The sequence below is a fragment of the Myotis yumanensis genome, unplaced genomic scaffold, assembly GCF_028538775.1.
Source record: "Myotis yumanensis isolate MYYU_CA2020_CCGP unplaced genomic scaffold, mMyoYum1.0.hap1 SCAF_5, whole genome shotgun sequence".
NCBI classification, from domain to species: Eukaryota; Metazoa; Chordata; class Mammalia; order Chiroptera; family Vespertilionidae; genus Myotis; species Myotis yumanensis.
Genome location: NW_027223756.1, coordinates 107,934,343 through 107,953,369, shown reverse-complemented (window position 1 = coordinate 107,953,369; position 19,027 = coordinate 107,934,343). Strand labels below are relative to the sequence as shown.

The 19,027-nt window shown below is 54.0% G+C and overlaps 1 protein-coding gene and 4 non-coding genes across 7 annotated transcripts; 2 read left to right on the top strand and 3 right to left on the bottom strand.

Annotated features, from left to right (window-relative positions):
• Positions 1 to 1,143: 1,143 nt before the first annotated feature.
• TRIM7 (tripartite motif containing 7) lies at positions 1,144 to 12,928 on the bottom strand. Of its 3 annotated transcripts, none has more exons than XM_070416920.1 (8): positions 12,437 to 12,928; positions 11,701 to 11,796; positions 6,602 to 6,832; positions 5,678 to 5,700; positions 5,298 to 5,413; positions 4,836 to 4,871; positions 4,421 to 4,495; positions 1,144 to 2,598 (listed from the first exon to the last, which is right to left on the bottom strand). In XM_070416920.1, exons 1-8 carry the CDS (start codon positions 12,926 to 12,928, stop codon positions 2,087 to 2,089), a joined length of 1,581 nt encoding a protein of 526 aa, XP_070273021.1. In that variant the 3' UTR covers positions 1,144 to 2,086. The 3 variants fall into 3 exon arrangements, with proteins under 3 accessions (XP_070273021.1, XP_070273022.1, XP_070273023.1); XM_070416922.1 differs by having other exon boundaries at positions 2,507 to 2,598; positions 4,421 to 4,515; XM_070416921.1 differs by lacking the exon at positions 4,421 to 4,495.
• Positions 6,119 to 6,281, bottom strand: LOC139011836 (U1 spliceosomal RNA). Its single transcript, XR_011471666.1, has one exon. It is a non-coding gene; the product is annotated as a U1 spliceosomal RNA (small nuclear RNA).
• On the bottom strand, positions 7,874 to 8,005 carry LOC139011916 (small nucleolar RNA SNORA9). The gene has a single exon (XR_011471726.1). It is a non-coding gene; the product is annotated as a small nucleolar RNA SNORA9 (small nucleolar RNA).
• Positions 12,929 to 15,418: 2,490 nt separating the features above from the next.
• Positions 15,419 to 15,490, top strand: TRNAA-UGC (transfer RNA alanine (anticodon UGC)). Its single transcript has one exon. It is a non-coding gene; the product is annotated as a tRNA-Ala (tRNA).
• Positions 15,491 to 16,017: 527 nt separating this feature from the next.
• On the top strand, positions 16,018 to 16,090 carry TRNAK-CUU (transfer RNA lysine (anticodon CUU)). Its single transcript has one exon. It is a non-coding gene; the product is annotated as a tRNA-Lys (tRNA).
• The last annotated feature ends 2,937 nt before the right edge of the window (positions 16,091 to 19,027 follow it).

The window sequence follows — 19,027 nt, the reverse complement described above, 5'->3', positions numbered from 1 at the left end:
GAGCTCGCCAGGACCTGGGACTAAGAGTTGGGGTCAGAAGAGCCCAAGTTGGGCCAGTCACTGCTCTCAGAGGCTCAGAAATCTGAGATCTCAGGATGCCCAAAAGATGGAAGAGAAAAATGCACACACACTCTCACGCCAGCACCGTGACTTCCAAAGTCACCCGCTGCCCTGGTGACCGAGAGAACATCTCTCGCGCCCTCCACGTGCAGTTATTATGTGTAACTGTTAACATCTCTTCAGATGCATAGAAATCTATGCAGTTATTCTATAAACTCTGATAGACACACGAACACAAAAGCTGAGGATACACACAGACAGCCACCCCTGCAGCCCCCAGTCCTGGCCCTACAGGGCCTCCACCAGTCACCCCACCTCCTGTGACCTGCAACCTGTGTTACAATACTTCGGCATAGTTGCTAGATGACACAAAGGGTAATTGCGACACTCAGTTCAAAAGCCACAGGTTTCCGTGGCGGAAATCAGTGATCTTCAAATACGCTGGTTGGCTAGTGTTCTAGAGCTGCACTCTGTGTATGAAGAGGGCATCGGATTCACCTTCTGGAATGCTGCTGTGGGCCAGACTCTTCAACGGTCCTGTCCCTGCCTGTGGGACACTGGATTCTGACTGCCTGTTGCTGTGAGCACTGGGTCGGCCTCTCAAACCACAGGGTCATGCCTGTCCTAACAAGGACCTGCACACAGTGTGCTTGAAGCATCTCAAGGGACAGAGTACAGGAGCTCCACCACGCCTGCAGACCAGCTACTTGACGGCCGTCCCTGCATCTGCCTGAACCACCTGGGTAGGCAGAACTAGGTCAGCAACTGGCTTCCATCCAGCCGGGGATCTGGTGGGGTTGGAAACCTGTGGCCATCAACTACATACGGGGTGGCTGATATTTAACCAGAAGTCAATAATAGGGTCTGACCTGATTGACCTCGGTCAGTTTCAACACCTACACCCTATGCACTTGTTCATACATACCCTCTCCAAGACCCACACGCCCGCTGTCCTGCAATCCGATATAAACACCCACGCACATTTCTCACACCGCACACACGCTCACTTCATCTGGCAGAAATCCTTGCTCACACGTGTGCTCTTGCACTCAGGCAGGGTAAGTCAAGAATGAGCTAAGCCACTGTAGAAACGAACTCATAGTCTGTATTTCCATCTCTAGTTCCATTCCTGGGGAGCACAACGCAAGGAACAGCCCCCCACCACCCTCCCAGAAGCCCAGCCTTACAGCCACCAGGGTCTTCTGCTGGTGGCACACGTTCGGCAAGTTCCAGAAAGAATCTACCAGGGGCACGCTTCTGCTCTGCACTTCCATGCTGGTGCTAGCGGCACCTGTAAAACTGTAAGTGCTCTCCGGTATTTCAGAATTCCAGAACCTTCTGTCTCCTTACCCAGGGAGACTGCACTTTGGCACTTGAGAGGGGTTTAGGCATCTGTGAGAACACGTGGCCGTCACTGTGGCTGAAGATCAACAGTTTCTGGGTGTCAGAGGGTAGCCATGCCTACATAGTGTCATCTGGGGCTTTTCCCTCTGCTTCCAGTTCTGGCCCAGACTGTCCTCTGAGCTGGGAGCACAGTGCTCCTCCCTGAGTAGACGGTTTGGTTAGCCAGCTGGACTCAGGTCCCTGAAGGCAGCTGGCAGCTGACAAGGCAAAACAGAAGTGATCATGAACCTGGCCGGCCTGGCCCCAAATATGCCCCTTGCAACTGAGGACGACACAGGCCCAGGGCTTGGTGCTGCTCCAGGGAGCCAGAGGCGCTGCTGAGTCTGAGCAGTGAGCCCCGGACAGGAAGCAGCCTTGTCGACAGCTGGGCTCCTGTCCTCACCCCCTGAGCAGCTGGTACCAAAGCCACATGCCAGGAAGGGGACAGGCCCCGGGGGCCAAGGCCTTCCTGCCTCTGCTGCCTGGTCTCCTGAAGCCTAAGGCAGCCGGGGCAGGAAGGGTGAAGGGCAGACCCAACGTGAGCAGGAAGCCCGGCCGGAGCTTCCGTCCTTTTCCAGGGGCGGCCAGGAGAAGGCTGCACCCTGGACTGGCCCCCTCCCTCTGGGGGGCCGGGCAGTGTCTCTCAAGGCCAGATGCGCAGGTAGGTGCCTGTGGAGCAGATGGAGAAAAGGGGGAACACACGCTCCTGGAAGTTGACACGGAAGGTGTAGAGGTGGCGCATGTCCTCCACAGCGTAGAAGGACACGGCCCCCACCTCCAGGTCCAGCGCCACCCGCACGCGGGACAGGTGGCCGCAGCTGAGGGGTGTCCGCTCGGGGCTGGTCACGGCCCAGTACTGCCCACCGTTGAGCTGCAGCGCCCAGACGCCCTCCTCGGGCGTGAAGGGCGTGAGGCCCTTGCGGCGCACACTCTCGCGGGCCACTCCGAAGGCCCAGCCGTCCTGGGAGCCCACCTCCACCTCCCAGTGGTGCCGCCCGGAGGAGAAGCCGCAGGACGCCAGGACTCGCGTGTTGGTATCAAAGCGACGCGGGTGGTTGGGCAGGTCCTGGGCCCGCTGTCCGAGGCGCACGCTCTTAAGATCCAGCGAGAGGATGAGGCGGGGGTTGGCCGTGTCTGGGTCCAAGGTCAGCTCCACTGCAGTGGGGGAGTCAGGGAGAGATGGCCCTTGCAGGCCCCTTGCACAGCCCCTGCCCCATTCCTGCCCATCCCCACACCCGACCCCTACCCCCGCCCCCAACAAGTACATCTGAAATCAAACTGTACAACTTAGATACTGGAAAGAATCATCAACTTTTCTAATTATGACGATGGTTTTCGGTTGTTTTTATCTCTTTAGCCCTGGCCGCTGTGACTCAGTTGGTTGAGCATCCCATGCACCAAGAGGTCCCCGATCAGGACACACGCCCGGGTTGCAGGCCCGTACAGGAGGCAGCCGATGGAAATGTTTCTCTCCCCTGCCCCCCGCACCTTCCTCTCTCTCTCAAATCAATATAAACATATATGTATTTTTAAAAGTCTCTCGTTAGAGCCCTAACCAGTTTGGCTCAGTGGATAGAGGGTCCCAGGTTCGATTCCGGTCAAGGGCATGTACCTGGGTTGTGGGCACATCCCCAGTAGGAGGTGTGCAGGAGGCAGCTGATCAATGTTTCTAACTCTCTATCCCTCTCCCTTCTTCTCTGTAAAAAATCAATAAAATATATATTTTTTAAAAAGTCTCTCCACGCCCTAACTGGTTTGGCTCAGTGGATGGAGCATCAGCCTGTGGACTCAAGGGTCCCAGGTTCGATTCCTATCAAGGGCATGTACCTTGGTTGTGGGCACATCCCCAGTAGGGAGTGTGCAGGAGGCGGCTGATCGATGTTTCTCTCTCATCAATGTTTCTCTCTCATCGATGTTTCTAACTCTCTATCCCTCTCCCTTCCTCTCTGTAAAAAATCAATAAAATATATATATTTTTTAAAAATCAATAAAATATATTTTTTTAAAAAGTCTCTCTTTAGAGATCAAATACTGAAATATTTATGGAAATGATATTATCTGTGATTTGCTTCAAAACAGTCCAGTAGGAAGAAATAAGCATGGGTGTTAGTGGTAATTGCTGAGGGTGTATGATGAGCATGTAATATTTGTTATGCTTCTCTCTCTACTTGAGCATATGTTTGAAATTTTCCAAAAGGAAAAGCTAGAGCCTGGCCGGCATGGCTCAGTGGCTAAGCATCGAACTATGAACCAGGAGGTCACAGTTCGATTCCGGGTCAGGGCACATGCCCGGGGTTGAGAGCTCGATCCCCAGTGTGAGGGTGTGAGGTGTGCAGGAGGCAGCTGATCAATGATCCTCTCTCATCATTGATGTTTGTATCTCTCCCTCTCCCTTCCTCTCTGAAATATATACATATATACGTGTGTGTGTGTGTGTGTGTGTGTGTATGTATGTATATGTGTGTATATATATATATATGAAAGAAAAGAAAAAGCTCAAATATGCACACTTGTAAGTGTTCCAGGCCTCCTATGTGCAGGCCCTGGGAATCCCAGCCCTCCTGCAGCTTCCTTTCTTGGGGGAGGGGAGGAGAGACAATAAATAATTTAAAAAATATAGAAGAGGGATCAGGACAGCAACTGTGATCTCAACTAGAGAGGCCAAGGACGGCCTCACTGAAAAGGTACATTTAGGCGAAGACACAGAGAAGGTGAAGACACCAGGCAGGCGGCCGTCTGGTGCAGCAGGGTCCAGGCCCAGGGAAGTGTGTGCCCATGGGGAACAGGATGCCCCCGGGGAGCGCGTGCAGGGCGGCCCGAGGGTGGCTGGAGAACTGCAGCCTTTGCTGAGTGAGAGGGGCCTATGCAGGGCTCTGTGCACAGGAGCGGCACAGTCTGACTCAGCTGGTTTAGATTCTTTCCAGGCAAAGTCTGGCTTGGCCCGCCCCCCCTCCCTGTGGGGTTGGATCCCACTCACCCAGAATTCTGCAGGAGTAAGAACCACCTCCCTTGTCCTCCGTTTCTTCCTGCTTCCCCTCACCCCTGCACACAACTCCGGTCCCCAGAAGAGGCCTCAGTAAGTTTGGGAGTGGGGACAGGGGAGAGAGGGGCTTGTGTAGGTGACTGACGAGCCTTCCCCAACCTGAACACCCTGAGGGGCAGGGCACTCCTGCTCCGGGCCACAAGCCTACAGGCCCCCCGTGGCCTGCGGGAGTGGGCGCTGTGAGGTATGGACAGGGAAGGGGAGTAGATGGCAGGCACGGAGGTGGGCGGTGGGCGGGCAGAGGGAACCACCCGCACACAGAGCCCAGAGAGACGGTCGCCCGCCCGCAGGGAGTGAATCCCCCATGAGGCAGTAACAGGCACTCACGCCATCCCCACGGCTACCGTACCTTTCTCCTCTTTCTCCAGCTCTCCACGAAGGTCCTCTGAGGAGAAACCAAGCAGGTGAGCGTGAATGACACGGAGACTGTCTGACAACGACAGTGACTGCACCTCCTCTGACACGATGGCCCGCTGGCTCACTTGCTCCCAGGCTGGCCCGAGGCACCGGGCCGGCGCAGGTGCGGGAGAGGCAGGATTCTGGCTTGTCCTGTCCAGCTTCCCCTCTTTTGCCCGGAGCTGGTCAGAGCTGGGTTCTCCTTCCCCATCCTCGTCCGCCCCCAATGCCCCTCTATCCTGTCGGTCCCCGGGGGGAGCTCTGCGCCGAGGGGGCCTGAGTAAGTTCATCACCGCATACCCCAGCTCTGCTGTCCTCACACAGCTTCGGGAAAGGCACATCTCTGGACCCCAAACCTCCAAAACCACACCCCTGCCCCTGGCACCTCATGGCCCAGCCCCACACCTGGGCCTACCTTTGAACTTCTTGAGCAGCCCCTTTAAGACAAAGGTCTTGAGGGAAACATTCCAGACTTTATTCTTCATCTCAGAAGAGACTGTGCTTGGCTTGGGGGCCGGCACGTTGCTGCACCTGCAGGACAAGGAGGAAGGCCCAGGAACACTGTCCCACTCCCACCATTAGGGCGGCGAGGCCCCCTGGGCGGGGAGACGCAGAAAAAGGTGAGCCTGGTCTCATGCCCACACCCACACCAGGCACAGGGACTCCTGCCTCAGAAGGTACCAGGTAAGGCGGTGGGGCCGTGGGAGGTGAGGAGCTGGGGGTGGGGGATAAAGAGGCTACGCCTTGGGAAAGAACCGGCTAAGAGGGGCCCGAGGAACCATTAGGTCCACTCACCTGCTTAGTGTGTTTTTAAATTCCTGGAAAGAAAGATGAAAGAAAACAAAATCAACATCAGGTAACCTCCATTCACCTCTGAAAAAATGAAACTGGCCCTGCCCTGCGTCCAGAGGAAGAGGCAATAAGCAGGGCTACCACACCCACCATGGGCCCGGGGGGCCAAGGGCTCCCCCACTGTGCCTGGAGCTGGGCATCTCGTCAACACGGTGGGTCCCCTGACCCCGTGCACAGCTCTGAAATGCTCCGTCACTACAGGATCCTCCCTGGAGCCAAGTGCTGGGCCCAGCGAGGCCTCTGCTCTCACGCCACCAAGACAAGTCAGAGCCTTTATGCAGCAGCTGCTCCTTCAGACCAGTGTCTTCTAAGTGACTGTCTTTGATCCACTTGTGTCTTGTGAAGTTTATTTCGTAGACTGTCACTATTTATTTTTATTTTTTTCAGGGGAGAGCGCGAACGCAGTCCCCCGTACTGCAAATTACGCAGACCCGTTTCGCACATGTGGGGAAATCGCAGGGGTCAGCACCTCCACAGGGCAACGGACAAGCCTCGCTCTGGGAAAACCGCCCTCGTGACCATGGTATCTCCCCTGCCAGGTAAGTAGGACGAGATTGTGACTATTTTTCTAATGAAATAGGATAGAAAACATCTAAGTGCATCACACCAGTGCAGGTGTTGTTTCCTGGGACTTGTCTCAGTGTGCGCCTGCTGGAATATGATGTAAGACATGTTCTTGTTCCTCACGGTGAGGACAGCTTTATCATATCCCTTTAGACCTGACTGACCCCAGGGACATCAGAGTACCTCTCTCCAGGCCCCCCTGGCTGCAGATTGTGTGAGTCGCTAAGCTCACAGGACCTGACTCTCTTCTCGCTGCCTTGGCAACGCCTCAGGATAAAGGACTCAGCCCTGGGAGCCACTCACCTGCAGGAACTCAAGGTCAGGCTTGCTCGTCGTCTCCTGGATCTGGCTGGTGAGCTTGGACAGCTGGGCGATCTCGCCCCCGAGCTGGGCCAGGTTCTCGTTCTGCTTTTGTGTCACCTCCCGGGACAGCTCCTCCAGGCGGCCCAGGAGCCGGCCCTCCTGCTCCACCAGGAAGGCCCGCAGGGCCTGGAACTCCGCCCCCAGCTTCTCTCGCTCGGCTGCCATCTGCTTCTGTCTCGGGAGAGAAGTTGCAGAGGTGAGGGACATGAGCATCGAGACTTGGCATTTGGACAGGAGCGCTGAGCCACCCCACAGAGGAGGGTTACATCCGCCTCGCTGCTCAGGGGCCAGAGGCTCACTCACACGGGCACACCCTGCACAGCCTCTAATTTAAATACCCCACCGCTGAGGGCGCAGCAGCTTCAATACGCGCTCTCGCTTCCCTGGCACAGGTGTGCCCACGTGTCTTTGTACCTGGGCTCTCCCTCAAACCGAGGGCAACTCCAAACTCACCGAAGAACTACTAAAGGTTGCCGTTTCCTCGCTGAAAAGGAAGGTAAACAAGTGCCTCCCGGGCCACTCTCAGTATTAAACTGCGGTCGCTCTTTCTTCCCCAAACACATTTATTATGTGTCACATACAAGAACACAGGCCCGTATGGAGTCGCTATGCTAAGCACCACCTCGCTAAACAGGCTTCACTGTAGTTTCGGCTAACCCAGAAATGGAATCTTTTTTTTTTTAAATATATTTTATAGATTTTTTTTACAGAGAGGAAGGGAGAGGAAGAGAGATAGAATTAGAAATATCGATCAGCTGCCTCCTGTACACCCCCTACTGGGGATGTGCCCGCAACCCAGGTACATGCCCTTGACCGGAATTGAACCTGGGACCTTTCAGTCCACAGGCCGACGCTCTATCCACTGAGCCAAACAGGTTAGGTCCAGAAGGGGGATCTTAAACCAGCTGATCAGGAATTGCCTTTGTTGATAACCTGCCCTCCCTGATTGGGAAAGTAGCCTTGCAATAACCAAACCGGCTTTTTTGCCTGCAGACATTCCTTGTCCTTGCTACCTCTGCTTATAAAATCTCTCCCCTAATACAGCTCTTTGGGGTTCCTTTCTATCTGCTAGATCAGATGCTGCCCAATTCATCAACCACTGAATAAAGCCAATAAGATCTTTAAAATATACTCAGTTGAATTTTGTTTTTTAACATTCATCATCCCTCCAACTTTCACTCACTTTATTTCATTTTATTTATTTATTTATGTGATTGTCTGAAATTTCTATAACCTTGCTCTGGATACAGCAGGGCAAGGCCTCAAACCGTTCCAAAATGTTCTAGCAAGCACTGTAGGAATGCACAGGGTCACCCCAGACCCAAGCACGCTGGAGGCTTGCAGACTTTATTTCATTTTAAAGTTTTTTTAAAAAAATTGACTTTATTTTTTATTTTTTTTAAAATATATTTTATTGATTTTCCACAGAGAGGAAGGGAGAGAGATAGAGAGTTAGAAACATCGATCAGCTGCCTCCTGCACATCTCCCACTGTGCCCGCAACCCAGGTACAGGCCCTTGACCGGAATCGAACCTGGGACCCCTGAGTCCGCAGGCCGACGCTCTAACCACTGAGCCAAACCGGTTTTGGCAAAAAATTGACTTTAGAGAGGGAGAAGAAGGGGGAGAGAGAAACATCGATTTGTTGTTCCACTTATTTTGGTTGATTTTTTTTTTCTTAAGACATATTTTTAGTGATTTCAGAGAGGAAGTGAGAGGGAGAGACAGAAACATCGATGATGAGAGAATCATTGATCTGCTGCGTCCTGCATGTCCCCCACTGGGAATCCAGCCAGCAACCCAGGCATGTGCCCTGACCGGGAATCTCCTGGTTCATAGGTTAACGCTCAGCCACTGAGCCTCTCCGGCCGGGCGTGGTTGATTCTTGCATGTGCCCTGCCGGGGACAAACCCACAGCCTTGGCGTATGGGGATGATGCTCAAACCAACTGAGCCACCCAGCCCGGGCCTTCGCTTCACTTTAAAGAGCACCATTTCTGTTTAGCAATTATGAAGGTAACATATGCTCACAATACAAAATCTGCGAGTTGCAGAAAAAGAAGGGAAATCAATGCCAGTGACCAGAGGTGGCAGCACACCGACCTGACCCAAGTGAGAATATGCTGTGTGCAGGCTTCCTACTCTGTTACTTCCATTACCAGGACCCACTGGGTGTTTGCTCCTGCGTTTTCAGACACAGGCTCACGCTACGGATCCCCTGGATCCTTCACATGAGTATGTGCGAGGGGCTGCACATGACAAGGACTAGCGAGAAGTGAGGAGGGTTCCATCCCTCCAGGACAAGCTCAGCCGCCACAGTCCCTCTTCTTTAAAAGCCCGAACCGAGCCAGCGTGGCTCAGTGGTTGAGTGTGGACCTATGAACCAGGAGGTCACGGCGCGATTCCCAGCCGGGCGGGATCCCCGGTGTGGGATGTGCAGGAGGCAGCCGATCCATGGTTCTCTCTCATCATTGATGTTTCTGTCTCTCTCTCCCTCTCCCTTCCTCTCGGAAATCACTAAGATTTTTTTAAAAGGCTGGAAGAGGAGCCCGTGAGTGGGTTTTGAATTCAAGAGACGTGGGTTCAGGCCATGGCTCTTCCCTCCCACCCCCTCCCAACCCCACCGGGGCCCTCAGGACATTGGGCCTGGGGCCCTTTACAGGTGTAAACTCACTCCACGCTGACAACCCAGCGATGTGGGTGCACTTTCACCCCATTGTACACACGAGGGGGGAGTCAGAGAGGCACGTCGGTCACCAGTAAGTGGGGAGCCAGGACTCCACCCCAGGGAGTCTGAGCCAAGAACCTGCATTTCTTGCAACTACATCATCCGGCCTCCCAAGGAAATAACACAAGTGGGATGATATTGGCCAAAATACTCTAAATCAGGGCTTACCAGCCTCTGCGCTACTGACATTCGGGGCCAGATAATACTTTGTTGTAGCGGGCTGTCCGGTGCATTGCACGGTGCTTAATCAGCACCCTGGCCTCTACCACTAAATGCCAGTCGCACCCCTGCCCCAGGGTTGACAACAAGAAAATTCTCCAGCCCTGGCTGGTGTGGCTCAGTGGATAGAGCGCCAGCCTGTGGACTGAAGGGTCCCGGGTTTTATGCCGGTCAAGGGCACATGCCTGGGCTGCAGACTCGATCCCCAGTGGGGGGCATGCAGGAGGCAGGAGATCAATGATTCTCTCTCATCGTGGATGTTTCTATCTCTCCCACTCCCTTCCTCCCTGAAATCAATAAAAATATGTTTTTAAAAAATATCTTCAGACATTGCCAAATATCCCCTGGGGGCCAAAACTGCCCCCACTGAGAAGCACTCCTAAGTGGCAAGAGCATTTTCAGATAAAAGCATTCATTCTGTTATCATGCATCATCTACCGCTACTGCTGTATTAGCAGGCAGTATTTTGTAATTCTAAAGAATGCGGGGCCAGAGGGGTGGTTGGCAGGGGGCCCAGGGGCAGGCGCTAAGCGGTGTCATGGTGGGTAGGGCCAGAGACAGGACGCTGCCCACGGTGTGGGAGGCCTCTGGGTCGTAGACGGAAGAGCCACATGCTCACTCCTGCCTCCAGAAGAGGAGGGTGGGAGTCTGGAGATGAGGGTTACGCTCTTCCTTGGGGACGGAAGTGAATGATCAGAAGGGAGGGCTGGGGTGCACAGGGAGGCAGGGGCACCAGTGCAGGTGAGGTCAGGAAGGGCCTGAACTCAGGTCTTCCCCCCACACCACCCCTCCCCAGCTTGAGGATAGGAGGGTCCTCCAGCTCCCAACTTCAGAACTGCGTGGCCCTCTCCTAACAGACTCCCCATAGATTCCCCCACTCTTTTAGCACCGACTTATCGAGCGAAGAACTGAATTTTCGAGGTAGAAAATGACAGTCCGTGACCCACGCTGCTCGCCTCATCAAAAGGAGCCCGTTTCACTTTCCTGCTCCACCGAAAAGAAGACAAAATACAATTCCCGCCCACCAGGGGTCATGGGCACACGGGGCTGTGTCGCCAGATTCCCACCCTCGGCGCTCTGACCCAGTAGCCCCCTTCCACTTAGCCCAATTGCAAAACCTCAGAACTCTGAAAATGAAAAAACAGTCTTTTCATAATTCTTCCGGCGGCAAGAAAAATGCCCTAGGCCAGTGGTCGGCAAACCGCGGCTCACGAGCCACATGTGGCTCTTTGGCCCCTTGAGTGTGGCTCTTCCACAAAATACCACGTGCGGGTACGCACGTACAGTGTGATTGAAACTTCAGGGCCCATGCGCAGAAGTCGGTTTTTGGCCTGGGCGGGGTCACGGGATATGCAGCGCAGGGGGGAGGCCCCGGAGATTCATGCACAAGTTGAGTGAGCCAGTCAGTCCGCCACTCTGTGCAATGGTTAGTGCTAGTCGCGCCCGCACATCGCGCGCGGGTGACAAAAGTACCTTCTCGAAGCATAAAGTTACCTGTATTTTTCCAACCAGCTGCAAATCCTACAGGTATTTTTGTCATCAATTTAAGAACTGTAATTATTTTGTGTTGGTGGCTTTATTATTATAAAATGAGGACGTTTTTAGCCAAGGCCAGCTTAGGAGTACCCTAAGTAAGTGAATAACAAGGTTTGGCTCTCAAAAGAAATTTCAGTCGTTGTACTGTTGATATCTGGCTCTGCTGACTAATGGGTTTGCCGACCACTGGCCTAGGCTGACAGGAGGCTATTTACTGTATTTATGTTCTCACTGAGTCTGAATATGCATGTTCCTCTGCAGAAACATGGCATTCCATCGGGAGAGGCTCCGAGGCCCTACCTGGGGGTAATACTAACAGGGCTGTACACCCCGGTGCACTGGCACAGCTCCAGTCAAAGCCAGCTGTTCTAGGGTTAGTTCGGCACCTCCTTTTGCTTGCAGAAGCCCTCGTTACAGGATAAAGCATAGGGTCGCCTTTTACATCATGCACCCAATTATCTTTCTAAATCCACCTCTGCGGGTCCACGGCACATGCTCCACCACCACACACACAACTGCCAGGTGTGGGTGGCCTCCGCTGCCGGGGAGGGGGCTCACCAGGAGCTCCTTGCTCTCCTTCTCTTCCGTGGAGCGGAACACCTCATAGTCCTCCAGGTCACTCTTCAGGGCCTTCAGCCGGGACTCCAGGAGCTCCTGCGGGGGGTGAGACGGCGTGGGCAGAGGATCCTGGAAACCCCCAGGAGCAAGGGGCGGCCCTGCGCCCTGAGGAGGAGGCCGGGGTGGGTACGGCCTGACTTCGCACAGGGGGACAGGGCGCCTTTAGGGTGACGCCAAAAGCCCGAGGCTCTCACGTCCCCAAGACCATCAGTGTCCAAGTTCAGGCGGAAACACCCACCTCAACGGAGGCCCCAGCGAGGAGACGGGACAGAAAGGAGCCCAGACGGCTGGCTCCCGGCTCTGCTCAACCCCGGACCACCCACCATCCCCGACCCCTCGGGAAGGCCTCCCACCCGCGGGGTGAGCTGCGAGCCGGGCAAGTCGCCGCTAGAGGCCGGGGAAGGAAAGAAAGAAACTCGCCAAGTCTGCGGGACATCGCCCAGGCGATGGTACTGGGGGGACTGGGGGTGCGGGGGTGACGGAGGGGTCCCCACGCTCACGCCCGGCGCCAGTGCTGAGCAGGTAGGAGACAGGAGGCAGGGGCTCACCGGAGCAGCCCCCCTCCCCCCCTCCGCCCCGTCTGCTGCCGGCGCGTCGGCACGGCGTCGGGGGAGACCGGGGAGGCCGGGAGGCCGGGCAGGGGTGCGGGGACCCGCGGGGGCGCGGCCGCGCTCACCTTGGCCTCCTGCACAGCCTCGTCGAGCGGGATCACGGCGTGGGCGCGGTGCTCGCGGGCGCGGTCGCACACCACGCAGATGGCGCGCCCGTCGTCCTGGCAGTAGAGCTTGAGCGGCTCTCCGTGCTGCGCGCACCCCGCCGCCTCCGGGGGCCCGCGCTCGGCCGCGGCGCCGGGCAGGCTGAAGCGCCGCAGCAGGGCGGCCACGGCGGCGAGCTGCCGGTTGGGGCGCAGCTGGCTGGGGCGCGCGGGCTCGCGGCACTGCGGGCAGGGCAGCGGGCAGGGCAGGCGCGGGGCGGCGGCGCTGGCGCCCGGGCGCTCCCAGCAGCGCGCGATGCAGGCGCGGCAGAAGCTGTGGCCGCACTCGACCGACACGGGCTCGCGGAAGAGCTCCAGGCAGATGGAGCAGGTCGCCTCGCCCTGCAGCTCGGCCGCCAGCGCCAGGGCCTCGGCCCCGGAGCCGGGACCCGCGCGCGGCCCCACCGCCGCCATGCGCGCCCTCCGCGCCCCGAGTCGGGCGGCGCCGGCGGGTCGGGCGGCCAATGGCGGCGCCGGGGTCCGGGCCGGGGCGGGCCTCTGGGAGGAAGGGCGTGGCTGACTCCGGCGGACGGAGACGGGCCGGGGGGCGCTCCCGGATGGAAACCCGCCCGGAAGGGGCGCTTTGAGGGCCGGCGGGCGGCTCCGCCAGGGGCTCCCCGGGAGGGCCGCGCCCCGCGCCGGGACCCCTCCGTCCTCGCCTTGGCGCCCGCTCCCCGTCGCCCCCTCCGCGGCGGGTCCCGGCCGCCCCGCCCGACCCGGGCCGCCTGGGAAACGGGCCGGGACAGGTGGGCGCGCTGGCCCCGCCGGGCGCCGCTCCCGGCTGCTCCCGGCCGCTCCGAGCGGGGGGCGCCGGGGCCTGGCGCCAGGGCGCGGGTCAGGTTTCCCGCGAGCAGCCGGGAGCGGCGCTGCCGGAGCTAAATTTGGAGCCTGGAACCCGGCTCAGGCCCCACCCCCAAGCGCGGCCTTGCATCCCCCTGTGTAGCCACCTTTCCCGCCAGCGTCCCCTCCCCCTTGTTTCTGCGTCAGTTAATTATGTTTATAAACAATAACACACTGACAGTAAATTCTCCCAGTTTCCTCGATGCTGTGCGCCCCGCGTTATCTCCTCAGCGCCCTGCAGAGCTGCTGGCATTGTTTGCAGCCTGTCTCAGGCCCCACGGGACCAGCTTGCGCCCTCGGCCTCCCCAGAAATCGCCCTGGTTAAAGGCACCAGTGACCTCAGCGATCCTAACCCAAAGGCAAAGACCCCTTCTCGGGCCTCACCTAACCTGCCCTCTGGTCTCATGCTTCCTCCTTCCTGCCACCCTTTCCCGGCCCTTCCAGACGTGTCCCCGCTCTGTGGCTCTGTGGCTCTGTGGCCCTGTGGCCCTGTGGCTCTGTGGCTCTTTGGCTCTATGGCTCTGTGGCTCTGTGGCTCTGTGGCCCTGTGGCTCTGTGGCTCTGTGGCTCTGTGGCTCTGTGGCTCTGTGGCCCTGTGGCTCTGTGGCTCTGTGGCTCTGTGGCTCTGTGGCCTGCTGCCTCCATTTCTTCTCCCTGCCCCGCTCAGTCCTGGGCTCCCTGTCTGTACTCACTCCCTTCTGATCTCTGACACTTTACTAGGTGCCCCTATCCCTGTGACACCAGAGCACACAGGCTTAGCCCTAAAAGCCTAACACAGGACGCCCAGGAGCCCTGGCTTCCACCTTCAGCTCCAGCGTCGCCTCTCCACCCTGGACTTCTGGTCTGGACCACCACGTGCTTCCCCCACAGCCTTCCCCACCCCATTTACCAGGAGCTCCAACCCTCCAGGGGCTCGGGACAAAACCAGGGAGCCCTCTGTGACTCCAAGAGGGGAAATGGTGCACATCTCACCCCGAGCCCTCAGTCTCTCCCTCCATTGCATCATCTCCAATGAGCAACAAATCTCTCCCCTTCTGTCCCACTCTGCCGCCCTAGCTTCACCCAGCTGTGAGAACAATCCTGTGGAAATGGTGCTTTTAAATCAAATCATGGCCCTTCTCTGCTCAAACCCTCCAGTGGCTCCCACCTGTCAGCCCCACCCCAGTCTTCCTCCCCCTCCTTGCACTGGGCCTCCTCTGTACCCTCACCTCTCACCACTGTCCTATGGACTCCCCTCCTGCCACAGGCACCTCTTTGCTGTTCCTGCAACACGGCAAAAGGCCCTACCTCACGGCCTTTGAACTGGCTCTGGACTGGGACCTCTCTTCTCCCAGACACGTGCCTGGCTCTCTTCCCACCTCCTTCGAGTCTTGTTTCAAAAGTTACCTTTCTCAAACAAAAAAAAAAAGAAGAAGAAGAAGAAGTTGCCTTTCTCAATGAAGCCTGTCTACAATCACACCTTACCATTTTATTTTCAATCCAGCACTCTGCTTCCTCCGGAAGGCGAGCTGTTAGAGCGATGGACTGTGTGGTTTTGGACCATTGGACCACCGGCTTTCTGGAGCAATTCTTGGTGCCTAGTAGGCGCTCCCTAAACTTTTCTTGGGTTGAATTGATTTGGACGTGACTCAAAAACAGCGGTTTACAGTGAAAAGTCTGTCAATCGCCTAGACCCCAGTTCCCTCCCCATCCCAGGCAATTCTGAATTATTTTATACAAATATTATATTTACTACACTCCTTTTTTAAAAAAAAATAAATAAATAAACACAGCGTCCTGCACAGCCTTCCTTTCTTTTTCGCTTCACATCAAATGGCCTCCCCTTCTTTTTCCACCGCTGCCTCCGGGTGTTTATCCCAGCCCTGTCCTCCCCGGGGCGTCCTTCCGTCCAGGCCCGCGCCCCCGTGGGCATTGAGTAGAGAGCCCTGGAAACCCTCGGGACGCTGCCAGCACGCTGGGGTTTGCAACTTCTGGGGTGTCGTGCTCCCCGGGGACCGTCAATGTGCACATGCCCTGCACGAAGACACTGCTAAGGGAGAATAGGAAAGGGACTTTCAGCAAGTGGGGGATGTAGCTCAGCGGTAGAGCGCATGCTTTGCATGTATGAGGCCCCGGGTTCGATCCCCGGCATCTCCAGCGTGGGCTTGCGCTTTTTTTTTACTTTGTCTCCCAAATTCAAAAACGCAATGTATTCTCAGCTCCAGGGAAAATCTCAGACACTGGTGTTTCCTTTTTTTAAAAATTTATTGGGGTGACAGTGGTTAATAAAATATATAGTTTCAGGTGTACAGTTCTATACTGTGTCCCCTGTATATTCCATGGTGTGTTCACCGGCCCCAGATCGCGGCGTTTTGCCCACGTTGGAGGTGTCGGCCGCGGCCCTCGCCTCTCCCATCCCCTGACGCTGCCTCTTGACTCCAGATTAAAACATTACAGGGTGATGCGGCCTCTGGCATCGTCCTGCGCGCGTATTCCCTTCGCACCGTGAGCTTCACCGGGGTGGAAAAGGGCAAAGGACAAGCAGGAAACTGACGGCAGTAGGAGGGACGGTCAGGCACAATTTTCCGAGTTTGTTTCCGAGCTCCCCTCCAGCTAGATGCAGGCCTAATCTCACAGCGAGGTAATAATTATTGAATGAAAATATGGCCGCCTGTCACCACCGCGCCCGGCTAGCTCAGTCGGTAGAGCATGAGACTCTTAATCTCAGGGTCGTGGGTTCGAGCCCCACGTTGGGCGAACGGGTAATTTTTGTTTTTACACATTGCCTGACAGCTTGGAAAACCGAAGAAATCCTGTAATGGACATTTCCTGTGTGCGATATTTGTTTAGGCTTTTTATGGCTACACCCTTGTTCATTATTTATCTAGCCTGTTTACGTGGACAAAATGAGTTCTTAAAAAATTGTGTAAAATATGCATAACAAAATTTGCCATTTTAACCATTTTTAAGTGTACAGTTCTGCAGCTTTACACACATCCATGTTGCTGCTGTTGTGTAACCATCACCACAATCCATCTCCAGAACTTGGACATCTTCCCCAACTGAATCTCTGGCCCCAGTAAACAATTATGTCCCAGTCTCTCCTTCCCCCAGCTCCTGGTATTCTACTTTTTGTTCCTATGAGTTCGACTACTCTAGGTATCTCATCTAAGAAAAATCATACAATATTTGTCCATTTGTGACTGGATTACTTCACTTAGCATACTGTCTTCAAGGTTCATTCCTGTTGTAGCACGTGTCAAATTTTCCTTTCTTTTAAGGCTGAAAAATAATCCATTGTATGTATAGAATACATTTTGTTTACCCACTCATCTTCCAGTAGACACGTGAGCTCGTTCCATCTTTCGGCTTGTGAATAATGCTGCTATGAACTCGGGTATACAAATATCCATTTGGATTTCTGCTTTCACTTACTTTGGGTATATACTAGAAGTGGACATATTTTATTTTCCTTTACTTACACAAAAATATAATTACAGCTCTGTTGTAGCTTGAAGATCTTCCTATCTCAAGACATATAAAATGTCCTCAGTCTCTTTTTGCAGCCTCATACTATTCTGCTGTAGCTGAATCATAGTTTATTTAACACATCACCTGCTGATGGACATTTATGCTGTTTCCAATCTCTTGTTATTACAATTAACGCTGCAGGTAGTAAGCATATACCATTGTCATTTTTCACTTTTGCATCATATCTGCAGGGCACATTCCCAGAAGTGAGATTACTGGGTCAATGTACAGATGCTATTGTAATTTATAAAAATAGGCAAATCACCCAGTTGTGGATCCTACCAGCTGGTATTCCCTCCCATCAGCCATGAATGAGATTGCCTATTTCTCCACTGCTGTGGTAGCAATGGGCTGCTTTAGCAAAAACAAACAAACAAAAAACTAAACATCTGACTCCCTCCTCCCCCACACCCTTAACATTGCCAGGGCTCCTCGCCGTCTCTCTGGCAGGATGATACCCATGGCAGGGCCTGCAGGGCACCGCCTGGCGGGGAAAAGAACTCTCCTTTTGCCTCTCACAGGAGCACACTCAGACAAAAGATTCTGCAGGTCACAGTGTCACTCTGGTTTATGGTTCATAATCTCATAGTTTATCTTTTTTTTTTTTCTTTTTAAATTGCAGTAGTGAAGGTCCTTCTGTTCTTCTACTCATCAGTCTGGCTCACCTTAGTCCAGCCAAGTATTCAGTAGAGTGTTAAATTTCCCTGCGATACACTGTTTCTCCATGTTGTAAACCACAGTCATGATTTTATTTTATTTTTTATTTTTTAAATATATTTTATTGATTTTTTACAGAGAGAAAGGGAGAGAGATAGAGAGTTAGAAACATCGATGAGAGAGAAACATCGATCAGCTGCCTCCTGCACATCTCCCACTGGGGATGTGCCCGCAACCCAGGTACATGCCCTTGACTGGAATCGAACCCTGGGACCCCTCAGTCCGCAGGCTGACGCTCTATCCACTGAGCCAAACCGGTTTCGGCAATCTCATAGTTTTTCTTCTCTTCTCAGGCCTGTTTCTTTAGAGGCCATCATGTTTTTTTCTCTTGCAAAGCCACAACCTCATTGGAAAGGGCTATTCAGTTATTCTTTACTCTGCAGATCTTCTTCATTGGACAGGAAGAATCCAACCAGATGTAAGAAATTAAGTTTGTAAATGATTTTTTTACTGGCTGGTGTCACATACATGTAGTTTGTGTAGTGGTCTTACAATAATGATTATATACAATCTACATATAAATTATTAATCAACCATCCACTTTAATATTTTCATTTTAAAATATCATCTCCAATTTTAATATGTTTATGCATATTTTCTGATGAGTCTAAAAATATTCCAGTCTCAGGTCTTTCTTAAACAGTCCCTGGTTCCCCTTCACCAAGTCATTCTCCCAGGATCTGCGTGGCATCGGGAGAAATGCCCAGCCCACGTCAAATGCTCACCCCGTTATTTCACTGCCATGTATATCACGTCACATGGGTTTAAGGGTACAAGTCCCCCAGATAAGTGACAGGTCTCAATCACATGCTGGTGTCCTGGGGAGTGTGACTTTTGGGTAAGGAGGAAGCCAAAATGTCAACCAGAGCCACCTAATTCTGGAGGCCTGCTGCCAAAACAGGAAGAGTGGCCAAAAAGATGACCCCAAATGACCTGCTCCTCCGTTCTGTTTCAGGACCAACCGGCTTAAAATAACTGGATATTTTGGGAAACTCTTTCTGTTGTTGTTTGAGATGTTTGGTGTCTAAGGGCAAGGAGGGAGGTGTTTGAATATGGAAAAGAATGCACACTTGTTTTGTGATGACTGTTCAATGCATTGCAGTTGTAAATGTTAAAGTCTAGTTATTCTTAAGGTTTTAAACCAACTTACAAATATTATTGTTTTTCTTATAAACTGGCAATATTTTAAAGAATCCTTTCATTAAGTGTCATCTTGAACATCTAAGCCAGGAGTCCTCAAACTTTTTAAACAGGGGGCCAGTTCACTGTCCTTCAGACCGTTGGAGGGCCGGACTATAGTTTAAAAAAAAAACTATGAACAAAGTCCTATGCACACTGCATATATCTTATTTTGAAGTAAAAAAACCAAACAGGAACAAATACAATATTTGTATTTGCATGTGGCCCGCGGGCCGTAGTTTGAGGACCCCTGATCTAAGCCATTGG

Bases quoted from the DNA above. Each gene is read 5' to 3' on its own strand.
- TRIM7 (XM_070416920.1), bottom strand. From the start codon at position 12,928: ATGGCGGCGGTGGGGCCGCGCGCGGGTCCCGGCTCCGGGGCCGAGGCC. The intron at 5,701-6,601 runs GTGAGTGGCTCC...CTTTCTTTCCAG, and splicing joins CTGACCTTGAGTTCCTGCAG to GAATTTAAAAACACACTAAG. The intron at 4,496-4,835 runs GTACGGTAGCCG...TGGGGACCGGAG, and splicing joins GCTGGAGAAAGAGGAGAAAG to TTGTGTGCAGGGGTGAGGGG.